Source organism: Acanthochromis polyacanthus, chromosome 23 (genome assembly GCF_021347895.1).
Source record: "Acanthochromis polyacanthus isolate Apoly-LR-REF ecotype Palm Island chromosome 23, KAUST_Apoly_ChrSc, whole genome shotgun sequence".
NCBI classification, from domain to species: Eukaryota; Metazoa; Chordata; class Actinopteri; family Pomacentridae; genus Acanthochromis; species Acanthochromis polyacanthus.
This window is the reverse complement of record NC_067135.1, coordinates 1,173,076-1,197,089: the sequence shown is the minus strand read 5'-3', so window position 1 is coordinate 1,197,089 and position 24,014 is coordinate 1,173,076. Positions and strand designations below refer to the sequence as shown.

Genomic DNA, 24,014 nt, shown 5'->3' with positions numbered 1-24,014 from the left:
ATCCTTATCCTTTATCACCCTAACCTGCTGCACGTCCTTCTCATCTCTGTCTCTCTGCCTTGCCAACCTGTACAGATCAGTCTCTCCCTCCTTACTGTCCAACCTAGCATACAAGTCATCGTAAGCTCCTTGTTTGGCCTTTGCCACCTCTACTTTCACCTTACGCTGCATCTCCCTGTACTCCTGTCTACTCTCTTCAGTCCTCTCAGTGTCCCACTTCTTCTTAGCTAACCTCTTTCTCTGGATCCACTCCTGCACCTCCTCATTCCACCACCAAGTCTCCTTATCTCCTCTCCTTCCAGGTGACACACCAAGTACTCTCCGACCTGTCTCCCTGATCACATTTGCTGTAGTTGTCCAGTCATCTGGAAGCACCTCCTGACCATCCAAAGCCTGTCTCAACTCTTTCCTGAAAGTCATACAACACTCTTCCTTTTCAGCTTCCACCATTTGGTCCTCTGCTCTGCCTTTGCCCTCTTCATCTTCTTCACCACCAGGGTCATCCTACACACCACCATCCTATGCTGTCTGGCTACACTCTCACCTACCACTACTTTGCAGTCACTGATCTCCTTCAGATTACACCATCTACACAAGATGTAGTCTCCCTGTGTGCTCCTACCTCCACTCTTATAGGTCACCCTTTGTTCCTGCCTCTTCTGGAAGAAAGTATTCACTACAGCCATTTCCATCCTTTTTGCAAAGTCGACTGCCATCTGTCCTTCTGCGTTCCTCTCCTGGATACCAAACCTGCCCATGACCTCCTCATTATCTCTGTTTCCTGCACCAACATGTCCATTGAAGTCTACACCAATGACAACTCTCTCACTTCTAGGGATGCTCTGCATCACTTCATCAAGGTCCAATCAGAATTTCTGCTTCTCCTCCAGCTCACATCCTACCTGTGGAGCATACCCAGAGCACTCAAGCACCGTGTACCATCACACCTTCGATTTCTAGCTTCAGGCTCATCACTCGATCTGACACTCTTTTTACCTCCAGGACTTTCCTAACAAACTCCTCCTTCAAGATAACTCCTACTCCATTTCTCTTCCTATCTACAGCATGATAGAACAACTTGAACCCTGCTCCTAAACTTCTAGCTTTACTACCTTTCCACCTGGTCTCCTGGACACACAGTATGTCCACCTTCCTCCTCTGCATCATGTCAACCAGCTCTCTACCTTTTCCTGTCATAGTTCCAACATTCAAATGTTGTCAATTGTTGTTAATGTGAGTCACTGATTGGAGAAAATAATCAAACTGGATGACGTATTTGGTTTGGTTCTAGGATTACGGAGCATTTCGTAGAAAAACTGCAGCATCACTGAGACTCTGTGAGCATTTTTTCACTGCAGATTAATTAAAATTGCTGCTCATGCACAACTGGAAAGAATTTACGGAAGGGAAAAAGTTCACATCTGTATGACAACAATAAAAGTAGGCGTAGGATTCTGGACATTATAAAAAAATGGCTTTTTTAACAGTTTATTTTTTGGATCAATTTACTGTCATTTTACAGGTTTCCAGTTCAGTAAATTAGTTAATAAAAACACAGAAAAAAAAGGATAATTTTACATTTCAAGTACAAAAAAAGAGGTAAAATCAGGCCTGAACTGCAAATGACATCAAAAATAATGTACAAAAATAATAATTTATTCTTACATCATGTTTGACAGTAAATGTTTAGTCAAAATATCATAATTTGACACAAACCCCCCCAAATTTACATCTGCATTTATATAGAAAAAATTATTTGTTCTTCGATAATAGGTGACCATAAAATTCCACTATTTTACTGTATTTAAATCAGGTAAAAATCTAATTATTTTAAGGATTTTTTAAACATTTTTCTGAAGCATTTAATCCATTTTTCTGGGGCACTTCAAGCCAGGGTTCAAAATGACTGGATAAGATAAGATGAGGTAGAATTTGTAGTTGTCTAGAACTTTCTCCAGTTGTCAGTAGGTCTGCTCTAGAACTTTCTCCAGTTGTCGGTAGGTCTACTCTAGAACTTTCTCCAGTTGTCGGTAGGTCTGCTCTGGAACTTTCTCCACTTGTCGGTAGGTCTACTCTAGAACTTTCTCCTCTTGTCGGTAGGTCTGCTCTAGAACTTTCTCCAGTTGTCGGTAGTTCTGCTCTAGAACTTCCTCCAGTTGTCGGTAGGTCTGCTCTAGAACTTTCTCCAGTTGTCGGTAGTTCTGCTCTAGAACTTCCTCCAGTTGTCGATAGGTCTGCTCTAGTACTTTCTCCAGTTGTCGGTAGGTCTGCTCTAGAACTTTCTCCAGTTGTCGGTAGGTCTGCTCTAGAACTTTCTCCAGTTGTCGGTAGGTCTGCTCTAGAACTTTCTCCACTTGTCGGTAGTTCTACTCTAGAACTTCCTCCAGTTGTCGATAGGTCTGCTCTGGAACTTTCTCCACTTGTCGGTAGGTCTGCTCTAGAACTTTCTCCAGTTGTCGGTAGGTCTGCTCTAGAACTTTCTCCAGTTGTCTGTAGGTCTGCTCTAGAACTTTTTCCAGTTGTCGGTAGGTCTGCTCTAGAACTTCCTCCTGTTGTCGGTAGGTCTGCTCTAGAACTTCCTCCAGTTGTCGGTAGGTCTGCTCTAGAACTTCCTCCAGTTGTCGATAGGTCTGCTCTAGAACTTCCTCCAGTTGTCGATAGGTCTGCTCTAGAACTTTCTCCAGTTGTCGGTAGGTCTACTCTAGAATTGTATACAGTTTTTACAGTTTTTATACAGTCTTTACAAATATTTGACCTCTGATCCAGATGTTTCCAGCAGCTGCAGCTGGATTGTTCCTCCAGAACCTCCAGAAAAAAACCTCAGTAATGCTGCTGTACTCACCGAGCACCCAGGGCAGGATCATCCACTCCACGATGGTGGGTGGAGGTCCCTGCATGTGCAGGTTGGTTCTGGCGATGTGCTGTGAGGCCAGCAGCAGCAGGAAGAGGAAGGTCAGGTAGGACGCCGTGTGGCAGATGAACTTGATGAAGGGCTTCTTGATGAAGTTCCCCAGAGCACTCTTTGGAGCCAGCAGGTAGATCTGAGGAGCAGAGATGGAGGTTAGACCACCGTCCTCAATGACAGATAACCAAAGAAGAAGAAACTGCCTAAAGAGAAGACATTAACTGCAGATTGTAAATTAGTAAAACTATAAATTTAAAATCATTTCTAGGCCATGACAACTTGTTTTGATCAAAAAGTAAAATACTAGATTGTCGACTTTTGACTTTTTTTATCAAAGTTTTTGTCTCTTTTTTTGTTTTTCTTCGTGTCATTTGTCTCATATTTTGTCATTTTGTGTCTTGTTTTTGTAATGTTTTGTCTTTTTTGGTGTTTTTGTCTTTTTTCTCTGACTTTTGTTGTTGAATTTATTTTTCTTCATAATACTGCCCAATGTTGGTTATAGAGGAAATGAACAGATTTAGTGTTTAGACAGTACACCTAAATAATCCTAAAATGTCATGGTTCTATCTACTCGACCAATGCAGTTCTGAGGCCCAGAAATGATAGAAAAAGTCCATTAACCTCCACAGAAACTTTGTCATGGTGCCCTGTTGACGGATAAACCCCCATAATGCTCTTTCAAAAAACTGTGAAACTAAGACCCACCTCTGTGGACTTCAAGGACCTGCAGGTCTGAAAATAATCCTGGTATGAAGGTAGAAGTTCCATTCATTAATAAAGTTCCTGTAGATGTAGATCAGCTAATTCTGAGGAGGTCCAGTTCTGGTCAACTTTTCATTAAATGACCTTCATCGTCTGAACTTCCTGACATCAGCACTACAGTAAAAATAACTCCATTAGAAACGAGCCGCTCATCTCGTCATGCAAGTCTGATCCGGTTTAGAGTCTCTGAACACCGCAAAGGTCACGGAGTTAACGGAGAAAAAAAAGGCGTGAAAAATGTTCCCTGATCTAATTATGCACCAGAGAACTGAACCAACAGCAGACGTTAGCTGAGCCTGAAGAAAATTTCACTAAACTGAAGGAATGAAAGGGAAACATTCTGGAGCAGAAATGAGGAAATAAGAAAACCTCATTGGTATTTAGTGGGTTTCACATCTATTTAGCAACAAACAGCTCCTACAGTCAGAATAAACAGCTTTTAAAACCTCCTCTACAGATTGTTTCATATTTAAAATGTCTTTTTCTAATTGTATTTTTGCTCTTTCTTTGTAACTCCGGTTGCAAAGAAATAAACTTTATTACTATTATTAGATTCAAGATTTCTGCTGATACAAGAAAAATTAAATCAGATTTAGCCCATCTGAACCCTGAAACCCAATCAGAGTTCTAGTAAACAAGTTGCCTTTACTGCAGTGAGTCATGTTATATTGTTTGTTTTGGGGGAGACTACTGGAATATTGGAACATTTATTGAGAGGTCTAGAAGGAAAAATCTCACAGAAAATGTGAAAATCACTAAATTAACACCAAACTGTATTAAGGAGGACCTGTCCAGGGTGTTCCCTGCCTTCGCCCGAGTCAGCTGGGATAGACTCCAGCACCCCCCGCGACCCTAGTGAGGATAAAGCGGTGGATAGAGAATGGATGGATGGATGGATGGATGGATGGATGGATGGATGGATGTATTAAGGAGGCTCCAAACTACCGACTGAGACCTAAAACCCTTTAGAAAAATTATCACTGAGCGAACAGATCAAGGTAGAAGCTAAAGCATGTTCTCATAGACTTCTATTTAATTGGAGTTTGTTGAAGTCGCCCCTGCTGGCTGTGAGAGAGAATGCAGGTGTAGTTGTAGCAGGTGTAGTTCTGTTTGGGGTCACTTAGAAATGTCCTTATTGTTGAAAGAAAATCTCTTTTTCTATGAACATTAAATGAGTGATAAATTTAGTCTCGTCTCTGCTCTGGATAACGAGCTGCAACTAGTCTGATTGGTAACCTGCATTCTCTCCCACAGCCAGCAGGGGGCGACTCCAACAAACTCCGACAGAATAGAAGTCTATGAGAACATGCTTTAGCTTCGACCTTGATCTGTTTGCTCAGTGATCATTTTTCTAAAGGGTTTTAGGTCTCAGTCGGTAGTTTGGAGCCTCCTTAATACAGTTTGGTGTTAATTTAGTGAATTATGGCTCCATTTGAGGGAACAGTTGAAAAGTATTTTTTAGGTCTCAGTTCTCATTTAGATAAACTCCTCACTTCCAGTTTTCTCAGAGCACTTTCCACCTCTTTGTCCCTTTCTTGAATTCTTATTTAGTTGAATATTTCCCCCTCTTAAATGTTTAAGATCATCAAACAGATCCAGATATTAGACAGATATTTTTCCACGGTGCTGTACCGTCTATGCTGCCCGTTCCAGAGGACACTTCCAGAGGTTTATAGAGTCCAGATGTTGGCAGGTCAGAACTGCTTTGCTTCACCAGGTGGTCAGAAGATTTTGGTTCATCAAACACCAATGAAACATGTCTAGAGTGGTTTAGATCAAACTGTCTGACGGATCTCCAGTGACAGCTTCTTGAAGGATCATGAGTGACAGCTCAACTGAACCCCTCAGTACCTGGAACCTCATTTAGCTCCACCTGGAGGACCTTTACCTCCAAGTGTTTCAGAAACAATGAAGACAGAACAGAGTCTCCTGTCACTCTGACTTGTTTCTGAGTATTTCTGGGTTGAATTCATGTTTCTAAAGCTGCTCCATCCTGAAGAAGACAACCAGAACTAACACATGGAAGACGTCTTCTCATTCCTCTGTTAAACTAAAACAAGAATCCTACTCCTGTTGCCACTTTGTTTTTAGGTCTTTCCTGACAACGGCTCCTGCAGCCAATAAACGAGGATTCAGCTTAACGGCTTCCAGGAAAACAGATTTACTCTGAGGGAGAGACAGCATGTCTTCTCTGTCCTTGTTTGTCCGTCTGCTTGTCTCCTTCGGTATATTTTCTCTTCAACTGATGATTCCCTTTACATCCACTATTCTCATGTTTCCTGTTCCTCGACATTCTCATTTTTCCTTCGTTCTCCTTATTCTCATCTTTTCTTTGTATCTTGCTCTGTTTCAGTTTTGATGAATCTCTCCTGTCTGGACGTTCTAATCCGATCTCAAAGACCAAAATGAGGACAAGCGAAGGTGTTTTTAACTGATTTCTATCTGCACAGCTGTAAGGCTGATCTTTAGTTCATATCCGCTGTCAAATCAGTTAATGAGGAGTTAATGAAGAATCAATCAAAAACAAAGTGAGGTCTGGGAAACAAACACTGTCCTGATGGTTTCAGTTTGACTTAAAAGACAGAGTCTCCTATGGGTTTCTCTGGAATCACTACGTGTTGCTCACCAGAGAGAAGACGGGGAACAGCAGTCCTATGATGAAGCAGGTGACCAGTTTGACCACCCAGTGTCGTCTCCTCCAGCCCGGGAAGCCGTCATACCACAGCGTGGCCAGAAGCTGCTGGCAGTTCGGCTGAGCCACAAACTGGAGAGAGACGGAGAGAAGACAGTCTGGGATGAGTTAATGGAACACCTAGAACCACAATGTGAGTCTGGAAGGTTTAAAACCAGACAAAACAGTGAGCTCAGAGATGATCTCTGCTTGGACAAACGCAGTTTAAAAAGCAGCTCATCTATCATTCAGAGGCATTCTGAGGCAGAGAGCTGCTGATGGAACCCTGGAACCTTCAGAACAACCAAACAGCTGCTGATAGAACCCTAGAACCTTCAGAACAATCAGAGAGCTGCTCATAGAACCCTAGAACCTTCAGAACAACCAGAGAGCTGCTGATAGAACCCTAGAACCTTCAGAACGACCAGAGAGCTGCTGATAGAACCCTAGAACCTTCAGAACAACCAGAGAGCTGCTCATAGAACTCTAGAACCTTCAGAACAACCAGAAAGCTGCTGATAGAACCCTAGAACATTCAGAACAACCAGAGAGCTGCTGATAGAACCCTAGAACCTTCAGAACAACCAGAGAGATGCTGATAGAAAAAATATGAATAGATTTGAAAATGCATTACTGTTAAAAAAAATGCCCCAAGAAGTAAAAAATGAATATCATAACCAAAAATGACAAATGAAATGCTGAAAAATATTGATAAAATGTCTCAAAAAATGTAACTGAGTCAAATAAAATTAATAAGATTTGTCAAAAATTAAACTATGTCTGAAATATATTTATAAAGAATAAACAATTTAAACTAGAAAAGCACTCGGAGAGCGCAAACCTCCGCCAGGCTATCTCTCAATTGTACAGATGACCAATCGGAGTGTGTTTGTCTGTTTGTCTGTTAACAGCATAACTCAAAAAGTTATGGACGGATTTTCACCAAATTTTTACAGAATGTCCGGAAGAGCAAAAGTAACAATCGATTAGATTTTGGAGGTGATCCGGATCACCGTCTGGATCCAGGATTTTTTTGAAGGACTCTGTACAATTGAGAGAGATGGTTCAAAGTGAACCAAATACCTCACATAACGAATTTCAGATCATTCCAATCCAACCCCTTTCTACGGTGGCCGACAAGGGCATACGTGCCGCAAACAAAAAAACGCAATACAAACGGCCAAAACGCTGCAAACACAGGAATGATGCAAACCCCAAAACACATAAAACAAATGCAACAGAGACATGCTGCAACAAAAAAACGATGCATTCACAGAAACGTTGGAAAAGCAAAAACACACAAACCGACAAAACAAATGCAAAAGGGAAATGCTGCGTACAAACCCCGAAACAACTGCAAGAGAGAGACGCTGCAAATTCACGGAAGGTCACCAGGCCACTAGGGGGAGCTGTTCTGATCGGCGTCCCTAGCAACGGTCTGCTAGACAGACGCACGCTAATATTTGCTACGTAAATTTGCTGCTGTTGGATAATACTGTAAGAGACTAGGGCCGAGTGTTTAAAAAAGACGTAAGGGAAAAAAACCTTTTTATTCTCCTCTCCAAGTGTTTGCAAACTTTCTTATCCCGCTGTCTTCTTTGCAACTTCCTCCTGGGTATTTCCTGTCGGTATAAAAGATCAGTCCCTTCCGTATGGTCAGCTCCCTCTAGTGGCCTGGTGACCTTCCGTGAATTTGCAGCGTCTCTCTCTTGCAGTTGTTTCGGGGTTTGTACGCAGCATTTCCCTTTTGCATTTGTTTTGTCGGTTTGTGTGTTTTTGCTTTTGCAGCGTTTCTGTGAATGCATCGTTTTTTTGTTGCAGCATGTCTCTGTTGCATTTGTTTTATGTGTTTTTGGGTTTGCATCGTTGCTGTGTTTGCAGCGTTTTGATCGTTTGTATTGCGTTTTGGCCGTTTGTATTGCGTCCTTTTGTTTGCGGCGCGTATGCCCTTGTCGGCCACCGTACCTTTCAGTGGTAAGCATAAATAAACAAAGAAATTAATTATTGGCTCCCCAAACAGGATTTACAACCAGCCAGAGACATATTCAATATTCTACTCCCCAATAATGGAAGGCTCCACGTCACACAACACGAAAATACGCGCCACCCAGCACTTTTAAGTCGTGCCATGAAAGCAGTTTGGTTTGGTCTCTGGAGGAGCCAACAGGCTGTAGCATCAGTGTGTGTGTGTGTGTGTGTGTGTGTGTGTGTGTGTGTGTGTGTGTGTGTGTGTGTGTGTGTGTGTGTGTGTGTGTGTGTGTGTGTGTGTGTGTGTGTGTGTGTGTGTGTCATCGGCGCCGAGTGTGCACCCTCGGACGGCGACCGCAGCCAGCACAAAAGTCCGGTGGTGGCGAATAGTTCATTAAAATCACGATGCATGATTTGCACAGGGAACGGCAGCGCTCTCTCTGGCCCCGGCACTCACCGGCACGGAGCGAGAGAGAGAGAGACATGCGTCACCGGGGAATGACGGGGCGTTCAGCGGCGCTCCGTCACATCATCCCCTTCCTCCCCGAGGTTGGCGATGTGCGGCAACCTGGAAAGGTAATCTGCCACAACATCGTTTCTGCCTGCTCGATGTCGGATCCGGAACATGAAAGGCTGGAGACTCTGTATAACTGAGAGGACTCTGTACAATTGAGAGAGATGGCCGGCCATCTCTCTCAATTGTACAGAGTCCTCTAAAAAATCCTGGATCCAGACGGTGATCCGGATCACCTCCAAAATCTAATCGATTGTTACTTTTGGTCTTCCGGACATTCTGTAAAAAATTGGTGAAAATCCGTCCATAACTTTTTGAGTTATGCTGTTAACAGACAAACAGACAAACTCCGATGATTATATGACCTTTGCTGGCAGAGGTAATAAAAATGTTGGTGCTTCTACAGAGGCATCCAATAAAACATTCATAAAATGTACCAAAAACACAAAATATGAACCAAATGTGAGAAAAACCTTTACAAATATGAATAAAATTAATAAAATATATTAATAGATTTCCTGAAAGTAATTAAATGTCTCAAAATGTCCCCCCAAAAACAATGAAATATCACAAAAATGATCAGCAAAATCTGGAATTTTTTAAATAAAATCTTTAAAATAAAAAAAAATTCTAAAAAGCAACAAATGCAAAACAAAAATCAAACAATATTTATTTATATTTATTTACCACAAAGTGAAAAAAAGTCTCTGGAAAATTGTCCAACAATAATTTTTAAAAATCCCCAAAATGACTATCAAAATGCTTAAAGAAGTCTCAAAAACACATCGCATTCTGAAAAATTAAAAATCATAAAAAAATGAAAAACTGAATTAAATATCTCAAAAATGTTAAAAAAAACTTTAAAAAAATAAAATATCCCAAAAATGATTAACGCTCATTTTGTTAAAATAATATCTCAAAAACACATTCTGAAAAGCAAATAAAAATATATTTGAGAGTTTCCAAATAAAATACAAAGTCGTAAAATATTTCTAAAATAATAATATGTACATATAAAATGTTGGTTGTGTTGTTTCCACAGAGATGCATGAATTCTTGTTCCAGTGAAAAATGAGCCACATAGAGGAAAAAGTTTTCATTTCTGGATCTGAGAGGAAAAAGTCACCTTCCTCATCTCCTGTCTGCTTTGTGTGATGAGTTTGTTCTTGGTAAAATCCCAGACTGTAAATGTCCTGAAGCTGTGGAGCAGAAGGTCGTCTGTGATAAATGAACAGCTTCACACGAGGACATCACCAAACATTTGTGTGAGCAGAGCGAGGCTCAGCGCCAGCCGACGGTCGCCACCTGAAGCTGTCAGTCAGACGGGATGCTCGGAGGAACATTTGGTGACGGCTGCACATTTCCACACTTCCTTGTTTTCTTACCAGTGTGGGCTGTTTCATAAATTATTGATCCTGGCACTTTGGATCTGCTTCTCAGCTCTGTGTGGGATTTTAGTTTTATTTTTCAACCATCACAGCTTCTAACTTTGCAGCAAACAGGAATCTGAGAACCTGATCCTCTGAAGCAACACGTTCTAGTTTATTATTTACAATTATTATTTCTTTTTAGTTGAACCTGTCAGAGCAGAACGTAGGGATCAACCAGTGTCCAAACAAGCCTCTAGAGGAAACAGATTATCTATCAGATGATCCCCGTATCAAAAAATGCTCCTTTCATTGTCTAGAACTTGTTCTGACCAACCATCTATCACACATGCTGATATGAGCCTTAAAGTTTACCCACAATGCACTGCATAAAAAGACTAAAACTTCTCCAAAGTGACTCAAAATCTGTCAAAGCTGACTAAACTTTGGTCCAAATTTGTCCAAAATTACTAAAAAATTTGTCTAAGATGACAAAAAAGATTCCTTTTTTTTTCCAAAATGGCAAAAAGCATCTCTAAAATGACTAAAAATTTGTCCACAATTATCAAAAACTTCTCTAAAACGAGTCAAATGAATAGGAGTCCTCAAGAAAATGTTCATGTTGGAAAATTATTTTAAGATTTCCCTCAACCAGATTTGTCCAAAATGACCCAATTCTTGTCTAAAAGACAAAAATTTCTCTGAAGTGACTCAAAAATTGTTCAAGCTGACTAAACTTGTGTCCAAAATTACCCGAAATTTGATAAAATAAAAAAAACCCTTCTCAAACAATAATTTGGTTCTTGTCCAAAATGACTAGAAATCTGTCTTTTTGGGGTTCAGAGGGTTAAAATGTGTCAGATCTAATACAGATGTTGATTTATTGTAACATTCCTCCTTTAAATCTAGCCCTAACATCCCCCAGAACCTGTTAGCCGCCATGCTAACAGCCTCAGCTGCTGATCTTTGGGTTTTCCTGTGCGGCTGTTTCAAACTGATGAAGTTGATTTGATTCCAGATCAAACAACGTTCAGAGGTCAGCAGTTCTTCACTATTATTGAAGAACAGGAATTTATCGACGTGACATTTGTCAGCAGCTCCCAGGTGGAGAAAGCATCAGTTCATAGAAAATAACCCAGATAGCAAACTATGGGTGAATCAATGTTGAATCTATGTTGAGACCTAACGTAGAAATTATACAGAAAGCGCAAGGTTGATAAAATGTTGAGTCAACATTTGCTTACATAGATCACATGTTTGCAAACATAGATTCAACATTAATTAAACATTGACCTGTCAAACATTTTAATTAAACCAAAATACAACGTAGATTCAATGGCATCTTTTAAACACAACTTCAATGTTGACAAAATGTTGTTGAATCAATGTTGATCCAACCATCAGTCTTCAACCGTAACCACAATTCAACCTTCTTAACCCTAATTCAACATTGATTTAACATCTTTTGCTATCTGGGTAAAGTGTGATTTATGGTTGAAAAGCAAACGTTGACTCAACATTTTATCAATCTTGCGCTTTCTGTATAATTTCTACGTTAGGTCTCAACATAGATTCAACATTGATTCACCCATAGTTTGCTATCTGGGAACGGATCAGTTCAGGTCAGAGGACGATTCCACCAGAACATCTGGATGAAGACGACATTCAGCTTTGGGGTTTGAAGCCACAGAATGAAGATTTCAAGAGTTATTAGTTCAAAGACATGATAATGTCAATCTGTTCTAAAATTACTTAAAACTGCTCAACATGACTAAAAAAATATTCAAAATTGCTCCAAATCTGCCCAAAATTACTCAAATGGTCTAAAATTATTCAAAATTATCCAAGTTAAGAAAAACAAATAATTATTTCCCACTGAAAATGGAAAACATGCAAATTTTTCAATCAAAGTTGGTTTAGTATCTCCATAAAGTTCCTGTAAGTGTATGGATGGATCCATGTTTCTATTACAATCCAGTCTTTGGTCCACATTTCTCCATCTGTTGAGGCTCTACCATCATTTTTCCTCTCATTTATTAACAATATTTAATCATTTTGTTTGGTATTTCCATTAATTGTTTTATGCTACATTTTGCATTATTTTTTTCCATTTTTAAGGACCAATTATTAAAGATTCGTCCTCATCATTTAAATCTACTGGAAACTGCTCTGTGTCCTCACCACATTTTAGGGTAGTAGGAGTTTTATTTCTGGGGATACTGAACCATTAAAACGGCTCAAACACATGAAATCTACTCTTAAAATGACACTTTGACCTGAAATGGAAGTGGTCTAAAACAAAAACAAAGGTTTAATAACAGAAACTGTTCTAAGGGAGAGATGGTGAAAGGAGCAGCAGTGTTTGTTTGTTTTTCCACTCCACGAGGTTTAATAATGTCACAACACCAGCAACGCATGACCTGAACACACACTAACACACACACTGCAGTCTGTCCATGTATGTGTTAGAGTGTGTGTGTGTGTCAGGAAAGGATTTAATTATACTGATGAGCTGACAGAAGCAGGAAAACGCAGAACAGAGGAAGGAGATCAAGTTAGAAGTCAAACCACAGATCTCCTCCTTTTCCTCTTTAACCTTTTCTCCTCCTCCTTTGCTTCCTTTTCCATCCTTTCTCCTCCTCCATCAGCTTTCTGTTGCCATGGCAGCAGTATGCTAATGAGGGACTGGGTCTCCGTCAGTCTGCCTCCTTCTAGTCGGTCGTACAGTTTCAGACAGCCGTGGTTGTGGGTCGGGGAGGCCTGGTTTGTGTTCTGGCGGCTATGAATCAGCTCTGGTTGTGTAACGCTGCAGGTAGAAGAACGGGTCGGTGGGCGGCTGTTCCATCACCGCTGGTCAGAGGACGGAGGGAAAACAGGCCGTCGCAGCGCCATCTGGGAGGCTGAGTGGGCGCTGAGTCAGGTCAGAGCATCTGGGCGACACCGACTTCATGTCTGAGACACACATTTAGTTTGCATCCCAGCCGGAAATAAGCGGAATAAATAAACACAGGAGCAACAAATGAGTTTTCTCTGGAGAAACAACCAAATAAACCACCAGACTGCCTCTCATTTATAAACTATTCTATGAAACAAACACTTGACGCGTGTCCAAAGTGCCTAAAGTCTGTAAAAATGATTCTAATGTGTTCAAAACGTATCCAAAATAACTTAAAAGTCTGCAAAAACAACTCAAAATTGTTCGAAAATTGCTTTAAATCTGCCCAAAATGACTTAAAATGTGTCTAAAATTATTCAGAATTGTCCAAATTAAACAAAAATGAACAATGATTGGCCACTGAAAATGGAAAAAGTGTCAACTTTAAATCCAGGTTGGTCTAGTGTCTCCATAAAGCTTCTGTCCGTATTTATATCTATGGATGGATCCATGTTTCTACTAAAATCCAGTCTTTGGTCCACATTTCTCCACCTGTTGAGGCTCTACCATCATTTTTCCTCTCATTTATTAACAATATTTCATCATTATGTTTGGTATTTCCATTAATTGTTCTATGCTCTGCTTATTGTCAGCTACTTGTTAAACACTTTGAGCTGCATTTCAAGTTGGATTGATTGAAAACTACTTAAATGGATTAATCGATTGTTAAAACAGCTGATTTATCGTCTGTTAATCGTTGCAGAGTTTCTTTCCTCCTGGTTCATTTCTATGTGCAGCAGGGCTAAATAGTTTTCTTCCTCTCACTTCTTATTTCCTCCCAAACACCAGAGAAGCTCCGTGATGAATTTCCAGTCCATCTTAAATCGATTACTTCGGTCTGTCTCATCTTTCTGATTCTCTTTCCTCCAACAGGCCGACCAGCGGACTGAAAACCTCAGAGGATAAAGTCTCAAAGTTAATCTGAGAGCGCCTGCAGCTCACAAACACACTCTTCATGCTAATCCAGCAGCAGCTTTACATAACGCACACCGCTGCTACCGCTGGCTGGCATGAAGGGACGCAACAAGGAGATCCTCCTGTAAAGAAAATCAACCTCAGATCCACTGGAAAAGACGGAAACATGCCGTTTAAAAAACAGCATTTTTAACAGACTGACCAGCAAATGTTACGTTAACCTGTGAATCACTGAACTAACCAGCAGGCTGTCTTCAGAAAATCATCTAAATGACACCGTTTATCAGAGACACAAACTGTAGAAACATAGAGAAATGCTGGATTTACAACTTTCCATTGATCCTTGAACTAATCATATGAGTAAAAAATGCTTAATTCTAAACATTTTTCCAGAAAATGCACTTTATTTTACATGTGGTGTTTAAAATTGTTGTAAAATCATCTAACTTGAACCACATGCTGAGAAAAAAACTATAGACATGGTAAACTGCCTAGTAATCCTCATGGATAGATATTGTCAAAGCACGTACAAAAGCATGTCAGTATGGACTGTAACAGTTAGATTTTCATCATGTCAAATCTTCAAACCTTAGTCTTAATTAATGTTTCCAGCATTCACTGAGTCTTTGAACAATTTAGCACCAGTATCTGATTACAGAGATGTTGCATTCGACGCATTAGTAAAACTTATTTTAAAAAGTAAAAATGAAATATTAAGCCATCATTTAACACCAAAGAAAGGAAACAGAATCATTAAAATGCATTTTAAGAGTTTCATCAGAGGCTTATTTTGATAAGTGTCAAAAAATCCACTTTAAATCTTTTATTTCATGTTGCAAAGTTGAGTAAATTTCTTTTAAAGGGGACTGTACTTAGTAACTTAATTTATTGCTGCAGTTTTTTGAGTCTTTAAGCAATAAAAAAATAGTTATTAATTAATTAACAACTGTGACTGCACAGTTCAGCACCACAGACAGCTCACAGAGACATAAGGACTTCAGTTCAGCACCACGGACAGCTCACAGAGACATCAGACTTTAGGACTGTAAGTTCAGCACCACAGACAGCTCACAGAGACAAGGGCTTTAGGACTATAAGTTCAGGGCTGCACAGTGGGATAGTGGTTAGCACTTTTGCTTTGCAGCAAGAAGATCCCGGTTCAAATCCCGGCCTGGGCCTGGGATCTTTCTGCATGGAGTTTGCATGTTCTCCCTGTGCATGCGTGGGTTTTCTCCGGGTACTCCGGTTTCCTCCCACAGTCCAAAAACATGCTGAGGTTAATTGGTTACTCTAAATTGTCCGTAGGTGTGAATGTGAGTGTGACTGTTTGTCTGTATATGTCGCCCTGTGACAGACTGGTGACCTGTCCAGGGTGTCCCCTGCCTTTGCCTGAGTCAGCTGGGATAGATTCCAGCACCCCCAATGACCCTAGTGAGGATAAAGCGGTGTATAGAGGATGGATGGATAGTTAACAACCAATCCCTGCTCAGCTCCTAAAGGGAAAAAAACAACGATACAGCAGAACACCAGAAAGCTGGTTTTGGTTTGTTTTTATGGTTTTAAATGTATTTAGCAGCATCTCTATACCCCTTAAAAGTTGGATTTAATATCTTCTTTCTCATTTATTTTGTGTTTGTGTTCAGTTGAATCACTGTTTTAGCTCATCACTTTTTTCTCTTTTTAAATGGACCTCATGAATAAATCTGGCATCTAGTTCATCAATGTATTAACTTATTGCAATGAAAACATTTAAAAACTCCATAACTGATAATCCAGACTCCATTTAAACTGTATTTTCTAAGTAAAGTCCTGTCAGGACTCTGGTTTTTGTTCTTTTTGTTCACCGACACTGGAAGGTAAACCTGAATGTTCTGACTGTTGAACTGTTAAGTCGCCAGTTTTCCTCAGATTGTTTGTCAGGATTTCACTGCTTCTGTTCTTTCATAAAACGTTTAAAGAGACGAATGCAGACAGATAAAAACTCCTGACGCCCACGCAGCAGCAAATGCGCCCACAACCGAACACAACAACAAGTAGAAGAAAATATACCATAAACCTGCAGTGCTGGCAGCAGACTGAGCCTCGCTGACATTTACACAATCAACGGACCAACATCCAGCATGAATCAGACACTCATGTTAAATAAGAGCTGCTTATGAAATGCTCAAATATTCCCTTTATTACGTCCTTCCTCCTATAAGTCTCAGTGAAATGGACACACAAGTATTTTTACCCTCTAATAAAAGCATCCAGTCATCCAGCAGAGACTCCGGGGAGATGAGAAACTATCCGAGTGGAAAACTGGCTCTTCAAAACTACCCAAACTCATTTTTAAGCCCAGAGTCCTGATGACTCATGTTAACCTGCTGGATGCCAACATTCTGCTGCATTATTTGCATTTCTGCTGCTGTGACGACTCGTTCAGGAAGTTTTTAGAGCAACGAGGAACCCGACGTGACACGATAGGAGCTGAACTTTAAAACTACATGTCCTGCTGGTTCCTCCACTAAACCACATCCTGTGCAAGTTCAATGCATGTTCTGTTCTGTTCTGGTGGGCACGTGTCTCCTGTCATGTATTTTATTGCTCCACTTCCCAGCCAACCAATCACGGATCAGCATCCGGATGAACGTTTCTGGGGCTGAAGGTAGAGCTCAATGTCTGTCAGAAAAACATCTCCACCAAGTCAACAGCTACAGCGTCACTTATCACAGATAGAAATATAAACCATGACAACAGCAATGTAAACCACACAAGCTTTTCAACAATACAGAGAAAACATATTAAAATAATAAGAATATGTAAAAATATAGCAAAGCTCAGCAGAGGAAATACTGGAGGGATGAGTCAGTTTAAATGACTCTGATCTTCTAATTGCTGCCAGGGACTGATTCTTTGATAAAACCAGTTACTGCTGGTTGACTTCAGAAAAACATACAGAGATGGAAGAAAGTTTTCAGAAATGCTGCAATAAGAACCACTCTAAGGTCTTCAGTGTCATTTATTTTAGTCCAATCACAGCCTTAAAAAGACATTAAAGTCTTCAAACTGATTGGTTCCTTAAAAATAAGACATTCTGAGTATTGGGTTATTTTGGTAGATTTTAGTTTTGTTAGTTTTTCTCATAAACAATAAAAGTATAATTAGTATGTGTTTGTGTCTGTCTGATGCAGACACACCTTTAGAAACACTCAAATATTTTTACACAAATATTTCATCATAATATTCTAGATTGTGTAAATTTTAAGGGTGTCTGAATAAAACAAGGAGTCTGTGGTTGAAAGCAGCGATCCTCAGATCAAACTCCCCTCATAGATCCATCTCTAGCATACAGCTGCAGATACTGCAGAACATTTAGAGACCTGAACTGAGTCCAGACTGCATCATGACCCAGACTTATTGGTAAATCTGGCTCTGTGGGACTCCTCTGATTCCCCAAAATGAAACAGAAATGTGAGATTCGCTGCTTTAATCCAATTTGAGACAATATAAGAATATAATATAAGAATATAATATAATATAAGAATATTCAGAAGGTGTTTGACACTTTTACAGAACCAGACTTCCAGGAAGCATCATGAGTGCAGCAGGAGCATCAGGAGAATATTCAGGATAAATTTAAATCAGATACAGGGTTGGAATTTTAGAAGCGTTTTCAGAGCATTTATCAACCTTTAAGTCTAACCTTGGAGGACCTAGCTTATCAGCTCCTGTCAGATCATAACTCTGCTCATGGAAGGATGGAGTTTGAAGGATTTTTTACTTTGATTGGACAGCAGTTTATTTTTCCTGGACAGTGAGCTAAAGCATGTTTTCCACAACCTTCTCCCTTTCACAGTAAACCGTTATTTCCAGTGAATCCCTCCACCCTGGGCTCTGTTTCATCCTGAATGACGTCCAGTAAACTTAATGAAGGTGTGGCTCTAAGCAGACAGATTCAACAGCTATCATACAGTCTATAATGGGTCATCATATGTCGTGATCAATCTGTCTAAATATGATGCAGAACCATAAATCCAGACTCCCATCCTCCCTTCAGTCCACCATAAATCTGCTTAAACCCTGTCAGTCTCTGGAGGTTCCGGGATCAGACTGGACTGAGTTAAAACTCCACCTGCTGCTGTTTTTAGAAGCTAGAAGGTGTGCAGAGACCACCTGCTGCGGCTTCATCTCCTCATGTTGTGTTCTTGTTCTGTTCCTCTTTTCAGACCGCCCTGTGGCCAACAATCAGGATGAGGAGACTTTGTGTATTTTCTAATTCCTCTTGAGCGTCTCTGATCCATAGAGTCTGATGGTCATCATTTAAAGATGCAGAGATGTTACTGATGGAAACAACAACAAACAACCTTTAAGGGTTCAGACATCTGACGTTGGCTTTCAGGAGTCTTTGTTTCATGTCTAACATTTCTAAATTACAGCAGAGGATCTGTCAAGTTCCCTATCCTATTCGTCCAAAATGATTATAAATTTGTCCAGAATCTGACTTATTTTTATGATTTCTGAGTTCTCTCTCCTTCTATTCCTGGTTGTTCTGTTTCCACCGAGGAGCAGGACTTTAAAATGAACCACAGAGAGGAGAAATGAGACAGGAGGTCAGAAAGAAACTGAATAAAGCAGAACTAACCAGTAGATTTCCTTTGTTGTGGTCAGTCTACTTCATCTCCACATTAAACCTCCATCTGCTTCCCACAGCCTCTTCCAGATTTATTTCATTTCTGCCTCGACCCCCAAACTCAGAAATATGCTAACGGCTACGCTGCGTAGCGCTGGCTAATTCAATTTCTCCAGGGGCTGATGTAATCTGCTCTCAGCGTTAAACAAAGCTATGCTAACAGTGATTCAGCTGTGCACACGCCGGTCATTTACATGCAAATAAGTGAAGTGCTGCTGTGAGATCACTGCTTCATGGGGTCGGCCTCCTGCTCGCTTTCTGTCCTTTGTGTTTTGTTTTCTGTCCAATAAGCAGTTCTGTCTCTTTTTTCTCCATTCCTCTCCACCCACTCTCTCCCTCTATTCAATCTAATTCCACTCACTTAGCGAAGCCTCATGGAAGCTGAACGCGTCTGTACAAACGCTAGCTGGACTAAATCACAACGAGGGGCATATTTACAGAACTAGAAAAGCACTGAGAGAGATCAGTCCTCCTCCAAGACTGCTCGGTCCTCCTCCAAGGCTGTTCAGTCACTGGATCATTTCTGACGGATGAAATCTTGAAAAAGTCATGACAGAGATCACGGCGGCATAGAATCAATATTTAATATACAGGAAGTCCCTAGTTTATGACGTCATCAACCTACAGCATGGAACTAGTGGAACTAGTTGATGAGTGGAGTGGACGAATACATCGTCACGTGGTGCTATCAGACGGCTTTGTTTCCATTCTCTGGTTGTACTCCACCTTGGATTGTCTACATTCACTAACTTTTTACCTTCATTATGGCTCCCAGCGTAAGTCAGACTCTTCTGATGCTTGGAAGAAAAGGAAAGCGTCTCCATGGAAGTGAGATTAGACAGAATAAAATGCTGGGAACAGAAACACCGACCAACATGGGTCAGGATGTAAAAACAGGTCAACATGTTGTAGTGACCCTCTGTGATGAACGAGTGAGACTTTATCTGGTTCTCTGGTCGTTTATTAAACCTTCACACAGGATACTGTGGGCTGTAGCCAACGCCAGAATAACTAGAAAAACCCCATAACTTAGCTCCAGAAGAACTAGAAAACCCCATAACTTAGCTCCAGAAGAACTAGAAAAACCCCATAACTTAGCTCCAGAAGAACTAGAAAAACCCATAACTTAGCTCCAGAATAACTAGAAAAACCCCATAACTTAGCTCCAGAAGAACTAGAAAAACCCATAACTTAGCTCCAGAAGAACTAGAAAAACCCCATAACTTAGCTCCAGAAGAACTAGAAAAACCCCATAACTTAGCTCCAGAATAACTAGAAAAACCCCATAACTTAGCTCCAGAAGAACTAGAAAAACCCATAACTTAGCTCCAGAAGAACTAGAAAAACCCCATAACTTAGCTCCAGAAGAACTAGAAAAACCCCATAACTTAGCTCCAGAAGAACCAGAAAAACCCCATAACTTAGCTCCAGAAGAACTAGAAAAACCCCATAACTTAGCTCCAGAATAAGTAGAAAAACCCCATAACTTAGCTCCAGAATAAGTAGAAAAACCCCATAACTTAGCTCCAGAATTAGCCGCCATTCACAGCTCTCTCTACTGCTGACTCTCAGCCAATCAGAGGTTAGCTAACTTGTACAGTGAATTAAAGTAGTGACTACAAACGGGTGGCTAAGAACTAGCTACTAACAGTTTCTAGACTTTATAAATTAGCTGCTAGCTGCCTGAAGTAACCGAGAATGCAGAGATTTACCCAAGTGCTGCCGAGCTGATATTTTTTTAAAAATAACAATTTTCTCTTCCTCCTCCCCTTGGCTTTTTTCATCTTTTTGTTTCTCATGATCTAAAAATAAACAAACATATTTTGTTCCAAAGCAGTTAGCTGGATGTTAGTTGCACGTTGGCTCTACTGGAAACAACATAAACGAGTCTCTTCGGTGTTTGTTTCAGCGTCCTGACAGCGGACATCAGTGTCCCAAACCGGTCCAAACTGGTTCTAACCGGTTCAAACCAGTCAGAGCTTTGAGTCGTGCAGTTTCTTCAGATTCCTGCTGCGTTTGTTGTTGAACTTTGTGGTTTAGATGCCGTCAGATCGGCCAAACAGGTGACTTCTGACACTAAAAACCTTCAGACCATATCCATGTTTCTGTAGATCTGACTTCATGTAGATGTCTTTGAGGTTTCGCTCCAAACTGGCTAATTTCAACCAACATCATGTCTTCGAAGCGACATTTTCACAATAAAAGTCTGACACTGAAACCTCATCAACATCAGTCTGTTACAATATTCTGTTATCTTCTAGTAAAATGATTCATAGAGAATGAAAGTTGTTGGTATTCATGACTTTATGAAGAACTGATGGATATCGTGATGAACGGATTTGTCTACATTTTAGCCGGAGCTCAGACTTATGGAGAAAATTGATCAGTCAGAACAGAACTCTGATTTAAGTCCAGGACCTCCTGTATTAATTATTATATTGTCATTTGTTTCTGTAATAAAATATGAATGTAGGATAAATGAAGCCTTTTGGGTTTAACTCAATAAACAAGGAAACATTCAATAGAAATGAAAGCAGAAACAGAACAGCTCCGTTTGTGTCTCATTTGATCGACTGAAGCATCCTGCTGAGCTCTGATTCTGATTCTGATCTGATTAGACGTGCGTGCGTGCGTGCGTGCGTGCGTGCGTGCGTGCGTGCGTGCGTGCGTGCGTGCGTGCGTGCGTGCGTGCGTGCGTGCGTGTGTGCGTAGTCTGACTGAGTGTTTGTAGAAAGGCGACTGACCAAAACAATTTATGACGATAAAAAAACTGTTTCCAAATGCTGCAGATGTTCTCTGTGTGTGTACGTCTCTAATCGAGGACACGTGTTGATAGATTAATTAATTAAAGCAATAATTCATTTGGCTGTGGTGAATAAAACATGAATGAAGGTCAATATATTATTCAGCTGCTGTATGAACCACACACACATGAAAACAAATCCATTCGCACACTCGAGTAGTCACATGTCAGCAAACACACACGCACTCTGTCCATTTATTATTGAGACGACTGTTGATGTATAATTTAGAGCGACTGCAGGTATCACAGCGCCAAGACAAAAAAAGACACTTAAATGATTCTCACACACACACACACACACACACAAATGTTTGAGAGGCTCCACTGAGGGTTAAACGCTCCAAATGAGTTCATCAACAAACAGCTTCAAAAGAGGAAAAAGTGAGAAAGTTGCTCTATGTGTTTAAAAATATGCAGAAAGACAGAACATGTTTAAAAAATAATCTACTATAGAAAATAAAGAAAAATGTCTTGAAAGTTTTCATGAAATGTGAGGAAAATATCTAGAAAATATCCCCAAAAAATTACATTCCTGAAAAAAATGCCATTTTCAAGGCTAAAGAACACTGAGTTCTGTTAAGAACTGCAACCAGATCAGTTTTACAGCACACTAAATCTGCTTTTCCTAATGTTTTTCTACAACTTGTAGCAACAGTATTATGGGATGTATCATAGTTTGAACAGTAAAAATGCAGCAGATTTATAGAAACAATCACTGGTATCCAGTTATCCCATCCGTCTGTACGCCGATGACACCACTGTCTATACATCTAGTCCTCCGTCCACACTGGCCTGTCTGAGCCACAGATTAGCTTCAGTAACGTTCAGCACACTTTCTCCATCTTCTTAACAGAAAACCAAATGTTTGGTCTCAACAGAAACCAGTGAAACTTGTCTCACTGTGATCTGTTTTGTTGTTCCTGTTGTTCATCTTTCTGCCTCCAGGTCAGGAGAATCAGCTCTCAGATAGCTAACCCGGTTCAATAACTGTTCAATAAATACAATAAACATCCTGGATGTGTTTCTGCTTTCTGATAATTCGGCACAGAAAACTTTAAAAGGTCATTCTGTTGTCAGTGATATGGAGGATCTGAAACGTTCAAACATTTAGCAGTAAAACTCTTACTATCACACATCAGAGGGATTTTAAAGCCTAACTGGTATAACAGTCCTCATTAATCAGTGAAAATATCCTTTAAGGATCTTTATATATTTCAATTAACGTGGTTCAGAGATTTAGTTCACATTTGGAAAAAGTCAGGAAGCATTAAAGCTCCAGAGAAGATTCAACATTTTAGGATCCATGAGTCTTCATCAACATTTTTACTTTTCTGTGGATAAAGCAGCAGACGATCAATCTCACAATGTCTCAGCTTCATCAGGAACTCTTTATTTCAGATAAAGGAGCTGGAAAACCAAGAGATGACGACATCTTTTAGAGGCTTTTTTCTACTGAGACCATAGAAGCCTTGAAGATGGGCTTTCTAGGAAAACCTGAAAACCTTTTTAGAATTTTCCTAGAAATCTGCAGCTTTGATGTTAGAGTTTGTGTTTTTAAACAAACCCTGATCTTTAACTAAACATAATCAAACCATTTGTAAACAACTGCGAATGAAAATAAAACAAAATGTAAAATCAAATACACAGACTGAAGCAGGACTATGAACTGTTCAAGCTGCTGATGTCCTTTAATGGGTTTATTTGACATGATAATGATCATCAATGTGATGTCAGGGCATGTCGTCCATCCATCCATCCGTCTGCTCAGGTTAGCGGAGTAAAAAATGGAAGTCGGATCGATAACTGAGATTACAGCGAGGAGATGAGAAGAGAGGGAAGACAGGAGGAAAAAATTTAATGAAAGATGAAGAAGAGGACATAGAGGAGGAAAGAAAAGGAGTAAAAATGTGATGAAGAAGAAACAGAGAAAGAAACCAAACAAAAGGAGAGTCTGTCTGTAGCTCCACCATCTTATTTGTTATTTAGGACACAAAACCAAAAGGGGTCCAAAATGTGTGAGAAGTGACGCTTAATCTGACCAAAACGACTCAAAGAGTGTCCAAAATTACTGAGTTACTCATAATTTACCAAAGTGACTCAAAATGAGGCACAATTTCACCAGAATTACTCAAAATGCATCCAAAGGTACTCATAATTTGACAAAAACTACTCAAAAAGTGTCCAAAATGTGTTAGAAATGGCTCATAATTTGACCAAGGTGGCTCAATAAGCAACAAAATGATGCATAGTTTCACCAAAATGACTCAGAAAGTGTCCAAAATGACCCAAAGTGACTCATAATTAGACCAAGATGACTCAAAATGAATCATATTTTACCAAAGTGGCTCAAAATTGTGAAAATGTGTATTAAAAATGTGATGAGGAGGAGAGAAAACAAGATGGAGTGAGAGGTGAAGAAGAGGACATAAAGGAGGAAAGAAAGTCAATAAAAATGTGATGAAGAAACAAAGAAAGAAACCAGAAAAGTGTGTTACTATATGT

The 24,014-nt window shown here is 40.1% G+C and overlaps 1 protein-coding gene across 1 annotated transcript in view; it reads right to left on the bottom strand.

Moving 5' to 3' along the window:
* trpc5a (transient receptor potential cation channel, subfamily C, member 5a) overlaps window positions 1-24,014 on the bottom strand; it is a 153,582-nt gene that overhangs the window by 39,446 nt on the left and 90,122 nt on the right. Inside the window, exons 9-10 of the mRNA XM_051944118.1 lie at window positions 6,294-6,431; window positions 2,843-3,041 (exon numbers count right to left, since the gene is read on the bottom strand). Coding sequence (XP_051800078.1) covers window positions 2,843-3,041; window positions 6,294-6,431 — 337 coding nt within the window. The remainder of the gene's footprint in view (window positions 1-2,842; window positions 3,042-6,293; window positions 6,432-24,014) is intronic.